This window comes from Molothrus ater, chromosome 3, assembly GCF_012460135.2.
Source record: "Molothrus ater isolate BHLD 08-10-18 breed brown headed cowbird chromosome 3, BPBGC_Mater_1.1, whole genome shotgun sequence".
In the NCBI taxonomy this organism is placed as follows: domain Eukaryota; kingdom Metazoa; phylum Chordata; class Aves; order Passeriformes; family Icteridae; genus Molothrus; species Molothrus ater.
The window spans coordinates 47,070,928-47,083,461 of NC_050480.2; the positions used below are offsets into that span (position 1 = coordinate 47,070,928).

General features: G+C 43.9%; 1 protein-coding gene across 5 annotated transcripts in view; it reads right to left on the reverse strand.

Annotated features, from left to right (window-relative positions):
- Window positions 1–12,534, reverse strand: part of LOC118684776 (SAM and SH3 domain-containing protein 1-like) — a 535,928-nt gene that overhangs the window by 25,388 nt on the left and 498,006 nt on the right. For 4 of the 5 annotated variants that reach the window (XM_036379885.2, XM_036379884.2, XM_054514250.1 and 1 more), the window contains exons 9-10: window positions 6,097–6,229; window positions 1,197–2,032 (exon numbers count right to left, since the gene is read on the reverse strand). In XM_036379885.2, the coding sequence (XP_036235778.1) occupies window positions 1,197–2,032; window positions 6,097–6,229 (969 nt within the window). The remainder of the gene's footprint in view (window positions 1–1,196; window positions 2,033–6,096; window positions 6,230–12,534) is intronic. The other variant, XM_036379888.2, reaches the window with a different exon arrangement.

A 12,534-nucleotide genomic window follows, 5' to 3' on the forward strand; every position in this document is an offset into this window, starting at 1 on the left:
TCCTGTGAGAGGCAGGGTAAGCAGTCAATGCAGAAGGAACAGTAAAGCCGCCAAGAGAGAATGTTCATGGTGTTGGGTAGAAAACCCCCCTGTATTTTGTGGCCAAAGAGCAAAAAGTGAACCATGAGGACTTGGTCACCTCCCACAGGCTATTCAAGAGAGCACAGCTGTCACTCTTGTACCTTATACCAGAAGAAATTAAGCAGAGACATCTCAAAAAAAAAAAATCTGTTATTTAGGAGGAAGAGCTGTTTCTACTGTATTGTTCACTGGAATATCTTGCTTAATGTTACGGGTGCACTGCTGTTTCCATCCACTAAAGTAGGGAACATTGTCAACTACGTAACAGACTAGCTGGCTCAGCTTTGGAGATCTGGCACCAAAGGCAAGTTCCTAGGAAACTCAGAATCATGGTTAATGGAACTGTCAAAATGGGGTCATATACTCAAAAAGCAGCTTTGGATCCCTCTGGAGTGTTCAGATCACTTACATTTCTCGCTGTAAGCACAATTTCCTCTTTTGGCCACCCCTTGTTCCTTTCTGTAATGCTCTGAGGGAAAGTACCACCTTCATTCCATGCTAGAAAGAAGAAGCAGCAGTGACAATTCTGGTGGTGGTGAGCAGCAAGCAGGAGGGCAGTGACTACCTAATGCCGAACTCTCCATCTTTCTGCAGCTGTGTATGTAAGGGAGAATACTGACTGGGCAAGTGAACTGATGAGATGCAATCTGAAAAGGGAAGGGCCAATTTAAGGCAATGACAGCTGAAGAGAAATAGAGCTCAGTTAAGTAACAATACTCTATTACTCTGAAAACCTTGTTCATCTCTTGGTACCCCTTGAAGAGAATACTGACTTCCAAAGCATCACAAAGAACATATCTGTAGCATCTCAAACCTTCTCTGTTCACTGGTGATCTCTACTTCCGCACTAGGTGAATTGAAAAAGCAGAATTTTGTCATATTTGCTCTCTCTCACTGAGTTATTCTGTACACACAGAAATGGCAGACTCAACAAAACTCTTCCCTGACAAGATTTTATCAAGCTCTTCCCTTATACCTGCATTACAGTGCTTAAGAGTTTCTACTGGCAAAGAAAGCAGAAGCACTGAATTTTAGTTAAAAGTACAAAGCAGAAAGCGTTCACTGCAACCTCACAGAAACTGGAAGACCACCTTCATGGCAACTCTTTGACTCACAGACTTTTGGTGGATTCTCAAGAGAACCCTTTTAGTACAGCGATCCACTGTGGCAGCCCACTTCCTCTTGGCCTCCTCATCCTCCTCCAGCAGGCATCTCCTCAGGTCCTGCTTGTCGGCCTTGCTCAGGGTCCTGTCAGTAACGGGACGCACCAGCTGTGAGAGGTTGAGGTGACTGTACAGGCTTCTCTCCACCACATAGGTGATATTGAACTCGCTGACAGAGGTGCGCCCTCGTAGCCTTCTGTTTGGGAAGCCACAACCTCCACCCCCTTTCATTTTGTGCCGCAGCAATTGCAGGTCGCAAGCTGTGGGGGATGCTCCTTTCCTAGCAGGGCGCTGGCAAAGAAAAGCTCTGGAACAGGAATAGTTAGTATCCATTTTCTTCAATCGGATCTGCTTCCTTACACTCTGAATCTCCTCCAGGGACACCAGAAGATGGTGCTTGTGCCTGTTGCTGTCATAAAAGCAAATGCTTTCTGTACTTACCCCATGGCTCAGTGAGCCGAGGCTCTTCTTCATTTCCCCATCGGTCAAGGAGCGGCAAACTTTCTGGGACTTCTCCTCTTCTGGGTAAGAGAAAAATGTCCCCAGTTTCTTGGGAGGCTTGATAAGGCCACGGCTATCAGTTTTGCTGAAGGTCTTCACCAGCTTCCGGTTAGCTCCCCACGTATCAAGACTGCTGGATGAGGGAGAAGTAGTGAGTGAGTCCGAGTCGTCCTCTGGCTGCTTTTCACAGGAGCTGTCAAAGTAGAATTGCTTCTTGTGAACTCCAGAGTAAAGTGCTGATCTGTCATCCAGTATAGGAGAGTTGTCAAGTGAGTGCTCTTCCACACCTGCAGGGGACAAAAGCAGTGCAATGCTTGTCATTGTTAGTAATTCTCTAAGAGGTTTCCCTGTAGATTCTTACTGTATTTATTCAAGATATCAACCACTTAAATTGGAAGAAAACTATTTTTGAAGTAAATTACTCAGAAGTTATTTTTGAGTGGATAAACCTGAAGCAGCTCCTTCCATTTGTGAAGTCAGAATGCTGGGATTAGTTAACAGACAGAAGACAACATTCTGTAAGTAATCTCATCATTATTTTAAGTTTCTCTATTTCATCTGCAGCTAAGACTACAGATGTTCCAACTAACAATCCCTTAAAAGCTGGAGCTGGGATCTGTTTCTCTTGTTTTTCTTCTGTTACTTGCATATGATGCTCAGCTCTAGTGAGCTTACAATAGGTCAGAAGTACACCCAGGTATTAAAACCCAAACAAGTACCTCTCAGGTCCAGTTTTCCAATGCCTAGTTTTCCTGTGGCTGCAGAAAGGAGTATTTTTCACAGAAAGTTATGGAGCTGAACTCCAGGATGAAATTTATTGTTCTGGGGTTTTGATGGGGGAAGAGACACCAGTTTTAATCACACAGAATTTATTTAGCAGATGCAAAAACAAAGAAGTAGGTCAAACCGCAGATGTGCCAATTTCAACAGTGTCCTGGTAATGAAAGAAACACTTAGTTTTCACCAAATTTTTCCAGAAAATATTTCACAGGAATATTTTGCAACATAAGTACTGGACATGGGCAGATAGCCAGGTTTCCTTTTTGGAATGGAGAGAAGAAAATAAAGAACTTCAAACTGCAATTCCTTTTAACGTTTATCATATAAGAAACTTTTCTCTGGTGTTTTCTTTTGAGCAAAGTATAGGCACAGGTTTTAGATGCAGTAACAAGGTTAGAGTAAAAAAAGTACACATCCTCCTCTGTCTCCCTGACAAATTCCACAGCATTCCTAGCTATGTATCAGACACACATACACACACAAATATAGCTGTATTTATTTCTTGCCAAAATAAATGTCTTAATGATGTAACTTTGCCTTCATCTTTGATTGCTTCCACAGTCTTACAGGAGAGTAAAATTTGAACTGTTACCAAAATACCTACAATTTACTAAACTGGCTCATTCAACCTTTCACAATGACAGATTAGCAGCCCTGTATAGGATTCCTGCCTCACCTTCAGTTCACTCTGTTGGCAAAACATTTTTAAAATACATTTGTTGAAACCTTAGATGCTATTTTTCTATGATAAGGATCATCATGACATTGAAGGGCTAGTGGATCACATCTGACATGCAACTTTCACTCTTTAGAAATTTAATGGGGTAGGTCTGAAGATTGGAGTCTTGTTTTGACACCACTTTCCCTGGACTGTCCAGCTTGTGCTTCTCCCCCTCTACATCTTAATTTGAACAGAAAATAGACTTTCTCCTGGGACTGAGTATGTACTGATAAACAATTTTAGTCCACTAAGTAAATATGTTTTTAAACAGCTTGTAAAATATGCATTGTGTGTCAACAGTGTAACAGATGTTATTTGGAGTGAGTCCATGACACAAAGCCATAATGACACAGATGTAGATGTGATGCATTTTTAAGTGCTATATAAGAATGGTGCCCAGGAATTAGGAAGTTTCAGTTATTTGGCTCACTAAGAGCAGATTAAGACAAAATACATATGGATTCAGATACTGGAAAATTCTAGTGAGTATCAGCTTGGCCAAATGTACATTCATTATGATAACACAGTCAGTAATAGAAATGTGGGAGCAGAATCTGAGATTAGTGTGCTTTTCTTTAAAATCTACAGGAACTCATAAGGGAAATTCAAGCAAAGTTGTTCTTTGTGAAGAAATTTTTGAGTAGGATTTTGCAGGATCTTTCTTCCAGGAAACTATGCGTCAGTTTTCGAAATAAGTCTGCTCTTATACTATACTAAAGTCTGTTGAACATTAATGAATTTGTTTAAATTTTAATGATGTTACTCAATCATATATTATAGCCGACTCCCCAAAACCTAGTCACCTATGATTTCACATTACTTCATATGCGTGAATCCGTATTCAACGAACCATAGCAAACAGCTCAAAAACCGATCCAGTCAATTGCAGGTAACTTGGAAGGCCAGACAGCAATCCCAAACCTGACCACCCTACTTTTTGTCATCTTGCATAGCCTGTCAAAGGGCTCTCTGACATATCCAATTGGGAATACAGACCTGTATTATGAGAGATTGGGATGGACAATGTTTATGAAGCACTTCTAATTTACTGTATGAAAATTTGGGTGTCGAATTTCCTGAAAGAAAAGTCACAGATATCTACTGCTAAGGCCTGGCTACTTAGAGTGCCTTCCAGTTATACAGAAGTTATAATATATATAATATGTAATCCGTGTTGTTATTTAGCAATAATTGGTTCTGCTATCAAGTTTTCAAAGAGTAAATCTACAGTGAAACTCCAGAATGATAGATAAAGTACAAACTCAGAGTTACAGATAATTTAATCAGAGAAGCCTAGAGCTAGAGAAGACAGACAGCAGATAGGAAAAGAAGGAAGGAGAACAAACTTTTTTTTTTTAAATACAGTGGCTAGTTCAATACTTTTCTGCAGGGGTAGGGGTGGAAAAACTCTAAGGAAATAAAAGCCCTGGAAGGAGTGGCACACTTAAGTGAAAGACTGAGGGTTGAGAAAGGAAGTAAGGAGGTAAAGCACTGTAAGAGAGGAGACAGAGAGCAAGACAGATGAGTAACGTGCTGAAGAGAAAGTCTGGTCCAACTGCAGCAAGGCATCTGCATGCCCAGCAGTGCCTGTGCTGCCTGCTCCTATGTCTGCTCCCATCCCTGGAGCCTCCTCCTGATTGCTCCCTGCAGCTTTTCCCAGACCCCTGGGGAGAGAAGGAGGAGGTAGGACAGGCTTCTCTGAAGGCCATCTGTCCCCAGAGCAGTGGAAAACCAGTCCTATTTTGTTTGTCCCATCTCAAAATCCTCATCTTTGTTTCCAAGGTATCTGGGCTTTATGCTCACTCCATATGAAGTGATAAAACTTTTCTAGACAGAGACAGCTGCCCATTCCAGAGCTTTAGACAGGCTGTGCCTTTCACACCAGCCAGTAACACCAACCATAATGTAAGAGAGGCAGGCTAGATCACAGATCTGCCAGCAGCTTCCTGCCACATACGCAAGATGCACGTGTTCTCCTTAAATGCACTAGGGAAGAATTATCATGCTGCTCAGCTCACTGCAGAGCTGAGGGGAATTGACATGTGACGCCAGGAAGGCCACCAACATAGAGAGGTGCCCACAATTCCAGTGAGGACTCAAGCATAGCTGTGCAGAGAGGCTCCTGAGGATCAGGCTCCATTAATCTGAGTGCTCACACATGCATACAGGTCATCCGGAGTTAATTTCTGCAGCATCGTGTTCCCAGGGCCTGAACTCTGCTTCCCTTTCCCCACCCTCCTCCTCCTCCCTTCTCTCCCCCTTTCTGTAGGGAGCAGGGCTCATTTAGATGCCAAATTGCAGACAGAAACCCCTGGAAGTAGAAGCCACGATGCAGCCTCTATCCCACAAGAATGTCTGAAAGAGGTTCTGTATATTTGCCACAGGGTGATGCCATGTGGTTCAACTGCACCACCAGCCAGCTGCTACCCTCCCAAAATGAGCTGGAGCTTCACCTGTGCGCCACCCAGGGCCTGGGAGGAGGGAGCAGTGTGGTAATAGCTCCACTTACCTCCTTGCTGAGCTTGTGGGGCAGCTGGCTGAGATTGCTCCCAGGCTCGTTCCCTCCTCAGCATGGGGCATAAAACAAGCCAACTTCTAATCTCTTAATGAGGGGCTCTCCAGCGCTGCTCTGAGAATACCAGATCAGCAGTAACCACATTCTAGGCTGTCACTTTCCTCCTTCTAAAGCCTAAAAATTCAGTAACTTAAGGCATGCACAATAGACAGGGCAGTTGTTCCTACCATCCCTTATGAATACTCCACCCCTCCCTCCCCCAACCCTCCACTTTCTGTCCTCTGTCAACAGAAACATGAATTTACACAAACAGTTTTAACCACGTTGCTTTTTACCTTCTGTGCTGGGTTTTTTCATTTCTTCAACTCTTATGAGTTTCTTCCTGACTCTGCGAGTAGAATTCACCAGCTTGTGCAACCTCTTAAACTTCACCGACTCCTCTGTTTCATCATCAGATTGTTCTCTTGACTGGCAAAGAAACAAAGGGAATATTAATAAAGCAGCAGTTCCATGGCTTGCTCCTTCAAGTCAAGTTAACCCAGCTCATCTGCTGCGCCGTGTCAATGCAGCTCTGTAACTGGTGTTATATTTTCAGCTTGGGTCAGACAGAAACATTTAAATTATTGAGGGTTTTCTTTCTTTCTTTTTTTTTCTTTTTCTGAAAGCATGACATACCATTTTGATTTCTAAATCTGTGCAACGTAAGATCCTAGGCACCGAAATGCATTCCTGCCCTTGTCTTTCTTCATATGCATTGTGTAATAACTACTTCCACGTCCTCTTCCAGTATGTTTCAAGCAGGGCTCTTTTCCAGCGTTCTTCTTACCATACTAGTTATGCTCCTGTGGTTTAGTCAGTCCCTGGTCTGTCTGGCATCTCAGAACTCGCTATTTAAACCTGGTTATAAACAGCTTTTCCAAACTGAAGCTGTCACTGACGACTTCTCTTTTTTTTTCCCCCAGTCTTCCCAGAAAATCAAAAACAGCAGCACAAGAAAGGGATGGGAAGGAAAGGAAGGAGGAGACCTCATCTGCCTCACTCACAGACTGCCACAGCTACAGAATCTTCCCTTCCTCCTCCCTGTTCCTTACACTCCTCCTTAAGGCTCTTGAGGCTCGAGTTAAGATGGACAGAGCATTCCTCCAGCACTGACCAAGGGAAAACTCTGACCTTTTCAGATATACAGTGCAGTCCATATTCCCCAGCATCCCGTTTCGTTTTGCATCTGATCCAGTATGCTCAGTTCCAGCTGTTTTCCCTCAAGTATCAAACATTACAGAGACAAAAAAAAATTCCCTTCTCTCCAGCAACAGTGACACAACAAGCTGAAACAATCCATTCCTTGTGAACGAGAAGACAACTTCGATTTTCAAGCCAGATCCAATGTTCAACGTGCTACTTCCTCTGTTTTAATCAGTTCAGAATGTGGAAGGCGGCGGGGGGAAGGGCAGGGAAGGAGAGGAGAGGAGGCCAGCAGGGCTCTCGGGCTTGGCCAGGACAGCCCTGGCATCCTGCGCCGCTGCACATTCCTGCGCACAGCACAGGCTCCAGCTGGAGTGCGGTATGGATCGTATACCTTTATTTGTTTGCACTCACAGTCCCAGCCAATTCACAGCATTCCTAATGGTCAGCTCTAAAAACCCTCATGCAACTTCCTGTCAGTGCAGCTATCTGGGTTTCCACAGTGTGCTCATCCTTTTTTCTCCTTCTCCTTAATTAAACTTTTAAAAATAAAGATCCCCAAGAGATGCAAGCCAAGTAAAAAAAACCAACCAAACAAAAAAGCCATCCCCTTCTCTTCCCAGCAAAAATTCTGTCTGCTTATCTGGAGGATGAATAAGAGAGGCCAAATATAAAAATGCTTTCTACTTTTGTAGTGCACTTAAATACCAGGATGAGGTACTGAACACAGATGCCATGGGGCAGGACACCAATTAGCAGCTGCACTGGAATGCTTCCAAAGGCACACACAGTGCCTGACAGAGCCAGGGTAGTTCTGAAAGCCTACCTCCCAGGCATGCACCTCACAAGGGCCCCAGAACCATACCAGAGCGAACTTCAACAAATTTCTGTAAGGGCACTGTCCATCCACTTCCCACGAACTTTGCATTACTCCAAAATAAGGAAGAATACCAAACTGACCAACTATGGCAGTAGGAATTGTCAATACATCATCCAAGAATTGCACAAACGTGTTTACTGTGGTTATAGACTGGCTAGGTAATTAATAAACTTCCTTCGGGAAAAATAGGACTGTAAAGAGTACCCAGGTTGTTTACATGAAGTAAATTAAGCAACTCCATGAGCATTAATTCCGAGATTATGCCTAGGACAACTTAGTGATATGTCAAACAAGACAGACACATTTGGATAAGATGATGAATGGATTATTGACTGTAATCAAGAAGTTCAGTCACAATTTCTTGGGCCATTAAGTGCATCCTGGCAAGGAACCATCATGCACATTCTGCACTCAATATATGTTTATTTTAAATGCAATTATTCTAGGGGATTGGTTTCCATCGTTACTTTTTGTACACCCTCAGTTTGCAAGACTACTGTTTTTGAAACTGTGAGCTCTGTAAGACTTAGAGAACAGCTCACGCCTGGTCCTCCCACCCAGGATTTCACTGAAGAATAAACAGCTAGTCCTGCTTTGCACCACTGATATCTACCTGATAAGGAACTGTGCCCCCTAAGGGTTATGAAGGCTCAACAACAACAACAACAAAGAAAGAGCTTTTAAAACATCTGACACTTGCATTCACAAGTACCACAGCAAGAGCAAGTGTCAAAACAGCCTCAGTGCAAGGTACTGACATCAAACCTGAGTGGGTGGTATAGAGGGTGCTCACCATACTTCAACATAAATAAAGTCCAATCACAATTTGGTGCCAGCTGCTTTTCCCCAATGCTTCAGGACTCCTAGCACCCTTTAGAGCCGGGGTCTTCCACAAGCAGCAACAGATCCTTTCTATCCCCTGTGCTTCGTAGGTAGGTGAGAACAGGTCATGCTTTATGGATAGATAAAAGACAAAGTCTCCCTCCAGAATCCTACTTCCTATCATACCAGGTAGCATGTGACAGAGAAATCTTCTACAGTGAAAAAGGATTGACAATAAGTTTATGCAAAAAGGCCTAAAAATTGCGACTGCACCAGTGGTGCTGCTCAGGAAACTTTATTGTCAAATAACGCCAATTCCTTGAAAATGAGTGCATTTTCAAAAGGGTTACTCTTCACTTCCTGTTTTGAATCAACTTTTTAGAAAGGCCTTGGAATTATCAAAAGTTTCCACTTTGGCACATGGGAAACAGCTTAATTTTCCAGCTCAAGCAATGCTTTCTTTTTCAGCTAATATTAAAGAGAAAACAGAAATGTAAAGCATTCAGGCCATAACCAAGATATTTGGAAATCATTGAACTTCCCCAACCCACTCTACCCTCCCCTCTTTCATGGTGACTGAATTGCTTTTTTTGGTAGCTTTCCCAGACTTCAGATGGGAAAGCTCCCCAGTGTCCCCAAAGCACGGCAGGCTGGGCAAATGGCTTCCTGGGCAGCTCTAGCAGCAAGGCCTTGGCAGAGGGCTTGGATGTAGCCAGTTGCCAGTCCCCTCTTGCTCTCTTCCCCCTTCACAGGCACTCCAGCGTGCTGCGGCCCTGCAGAAGGGTAGATGTGGTCTGTTATGGAGGGGATGGGTCTGCAAGATGCTCAGCCACAGACAGGCTCTCCGCCACTGGAGGAATCCATGCTGAGCCCTGTCCACCAATGCCTCCTGGCCCTGGCACATGGCTCTTCCACCAGGCCAAGCCTCGCTGTCCTTAATGTGCTGATAAAACAGCCAGAGCCCCTCCAGCTCCCTGTCCCCCTGTGCACAGCCAAGGCAGGCCTCTCCCTGTGCCCTCAAGGGGACAACAAACAGATTTGCAGCACTGCAAATAGGAACAACTTAACTTCCATCTCCTCTGCTCCAAATTTTTCCATCCGAAAGCCCATATGGCTCAACTTTTAATTACTTTGGCTAATGCTGTATGTAGTAATTCTGTGGTGAATGCTTAAGTGTTTCATTTCTGGTTTCCAGGGCAACATTACATCAGACTGCAGACAGCTGGCTCCACAGCCCTAAACCATAGCGAATTGGCCAAAGCCGAGGCACAGAGCTGCGCTGGTTGAACGGAGCGCAGGGCTCGGCCAGGCTGCCGGGGACGCGGCGCAGCCCGCGGGGCCCCTTGGCGGGGCGGGCCGGGCGGAGCCGCCCTCCCCGCGCCTTGGAGCAAGTGCATCCCGCATCTGCGATGCTCTCACGGCGCGGAAACCCGCCAGCTCGCACAGCTTGGCTGCACAAACGAGCGAAGGACTGCAGGGAAACGGGGAATATATTAACAGCATCTGGAAATACCAAGAACTGCAAGCAGAGGACTGCAGGCACCACGTACCACACGGCTGGAAAACTACAGAGAGGCCACGGCCCATACCCACTGCTCAGCTTTTCACTGCAAACAAATGTGGTCACAAACAATGAAGATGCTCTCAAATCCAGAAGAAATAAATCCCCTCTGCCACCTCTCGCCTCCCTTCACCTTGGAAAACTCCCAACTTGTGCACCCCCAAAGGCCACGCTTTGCATCACCTCATATGTAAGATCAAAGTGAAGAGCTTTACGTTCAGGAACATATAGGAAACAAGCACACATACTCTGACATTCTAAGAGCTCTTACAGTTCTGCTCCTGGCACCCTTCCTGCTTTCTCTCCTGCTTTTCTCACGCAGGCTCTTTGCTGCTGCTTGCTCGGGAGGCAGGACACACGCCTTGCTCTGCTGCTCTCTAGCAGCCAGCCCATTTCACACGCCACAGAAATAACAATCTTAACCTCCCTCTTTGAATTAGTGCTTCACAGAGAGAAAGGGAGAGTGAGAGAGAGAGAACTAACATTTATTAGTGTTCTTGGAATTAAATGGCAAAATGTAAACCAGAAGTAAGTAGCTGGCTTTCAACAGGACTATGGAAACACTTCAGGGTTATAGCAGCAGCCCTTAAAAAACAGGCAAAGCTTGGTAGCCATGTCCCAATAAAATGTGTAAGAAACACTAGGACAACATCCAGTTAAAGCTATCAAAACTGATTAATTTGCTTCAGCTCCAGAAAAACCCAAACATATATGACTTTTACATGAGCTGTGTGAAGTCATTTAGAGAGATGTTAAAATTTTACAGTTCACTTTATGCCCAGTAATAATTCAGCCCCAAACTGAAATCTCTACTAAACCTTCCATCTAAGAAAAAAGGAAATCTTTTAATACCTGCATAAACTTAAGCTGCAATTCTTTTTCGCTATCAGACAATTCTTATTCAGCAAAGTGGGGCAAAAAACCACATTTAGATTCATAGACACATCACATCCCCCAGCCCTGGCTAGCTCACCTCAGAACTACAAGCTCTATAGTAAATGTGGTTTTAAAAGAGATCTTGCTGTTCCCTTTAGGAGATGTGGCTACACGTGTCCTTTCTTCTTTCTAACAGGCTTTCCATCTGCCAAAAATCCCAACCATTCTAACTTTAAAAAGTTTTTTATTAAAGATGCCTGGATAAAGTCAGAGACAGGAAAATAGAACAGAAAATAACTTAAAAGCCCAAGGAAAGGAAAAGGAAAGCTGAGAAAAGCTATGCATGCTGCGCTGTGCCTAAGAATAACCACAAAATCCTTTTCTATTTCTCCCTCTCTGAAACAGGAGGCACATCCTCTCCACATCATGCTGCATGCTCAGTCACTTACCAGCTTCGGCATTTATAGGCCTAAAGCTCAGTTTCGAGTATTTTCCCCCGAGTCCTCAACCGCTGTCAGCTTTGTAACCCTAAAATTTAGGAGCAGACACTTCTTCTTAAGTATTGAATTTGCTCTGAATCCTGCACACAAAATGCTTCTTCTCTCGAGTTACATTATCAGACACCAAACTGGCTCCGATTCCAGTGCTGAATATGTAAAGAAGAAGAAAGCGTGACGCTGGACTCAATTAGCTGTTTTCTGCTCACTGATTGATTCCCCCCGTTACTCGCTAGCTGCATAACTTGCAAGAAAGGCATAAGTCATCAGCTCTAAGCAAATCTTCTATTCATCACAAGGAAAAAAGGGAGTGTTGTACATGGCAAACAATCCCTGTTTTCACTGACGAAGGCTTGCTGACCTCTTGCTGGCCTCCAGTTCCTTAATTACTGTCTATGGAATTTCAGTGAAAGAAAAAAATACAGAGAATCTCTCCAAAGCCAGGACGAAGAGTGACCCTCAAACACCACCACTAGAGTGGAGGCTGTGTCTATAGGAAATGTAACTTAAACCCTTTACCAGGCTTTTTTTATTTTCTCTTTTTTAATTCTTTTGACAAAAATCCCTGGAGAATTTCCCTTTATAAAGGGCTAATTTGAAAGAAAAATAAACCTTGCTTAAATGTTTTTTAACTTGGTGAACTTAGATACTTTTTTTTGATCTTTCCCCTCAGTTTCAGTGCTAGAAAAGAACGTAAATAAGAGCTGGAAAGAGAAATGCTTTCAGAATGGTCCAGAAGTGGTGGCTTTATGAAGTATTGTAGTGTGACTTTGAAGTTCTCTGCCTAGGCTGGGCTCTGATCTCCCTTCCCGAGGAACAGACTCTGAGATGCTCAAGTAAGTTGGCATGCCTTTAACCAACCACACCTTATCCCAAACCTCACAAAAAATCCAGAATTTGGACATTTCTTCTCAGAGCACATGAAAATAAGGACCAAGACTGCTGTTTATTGGGA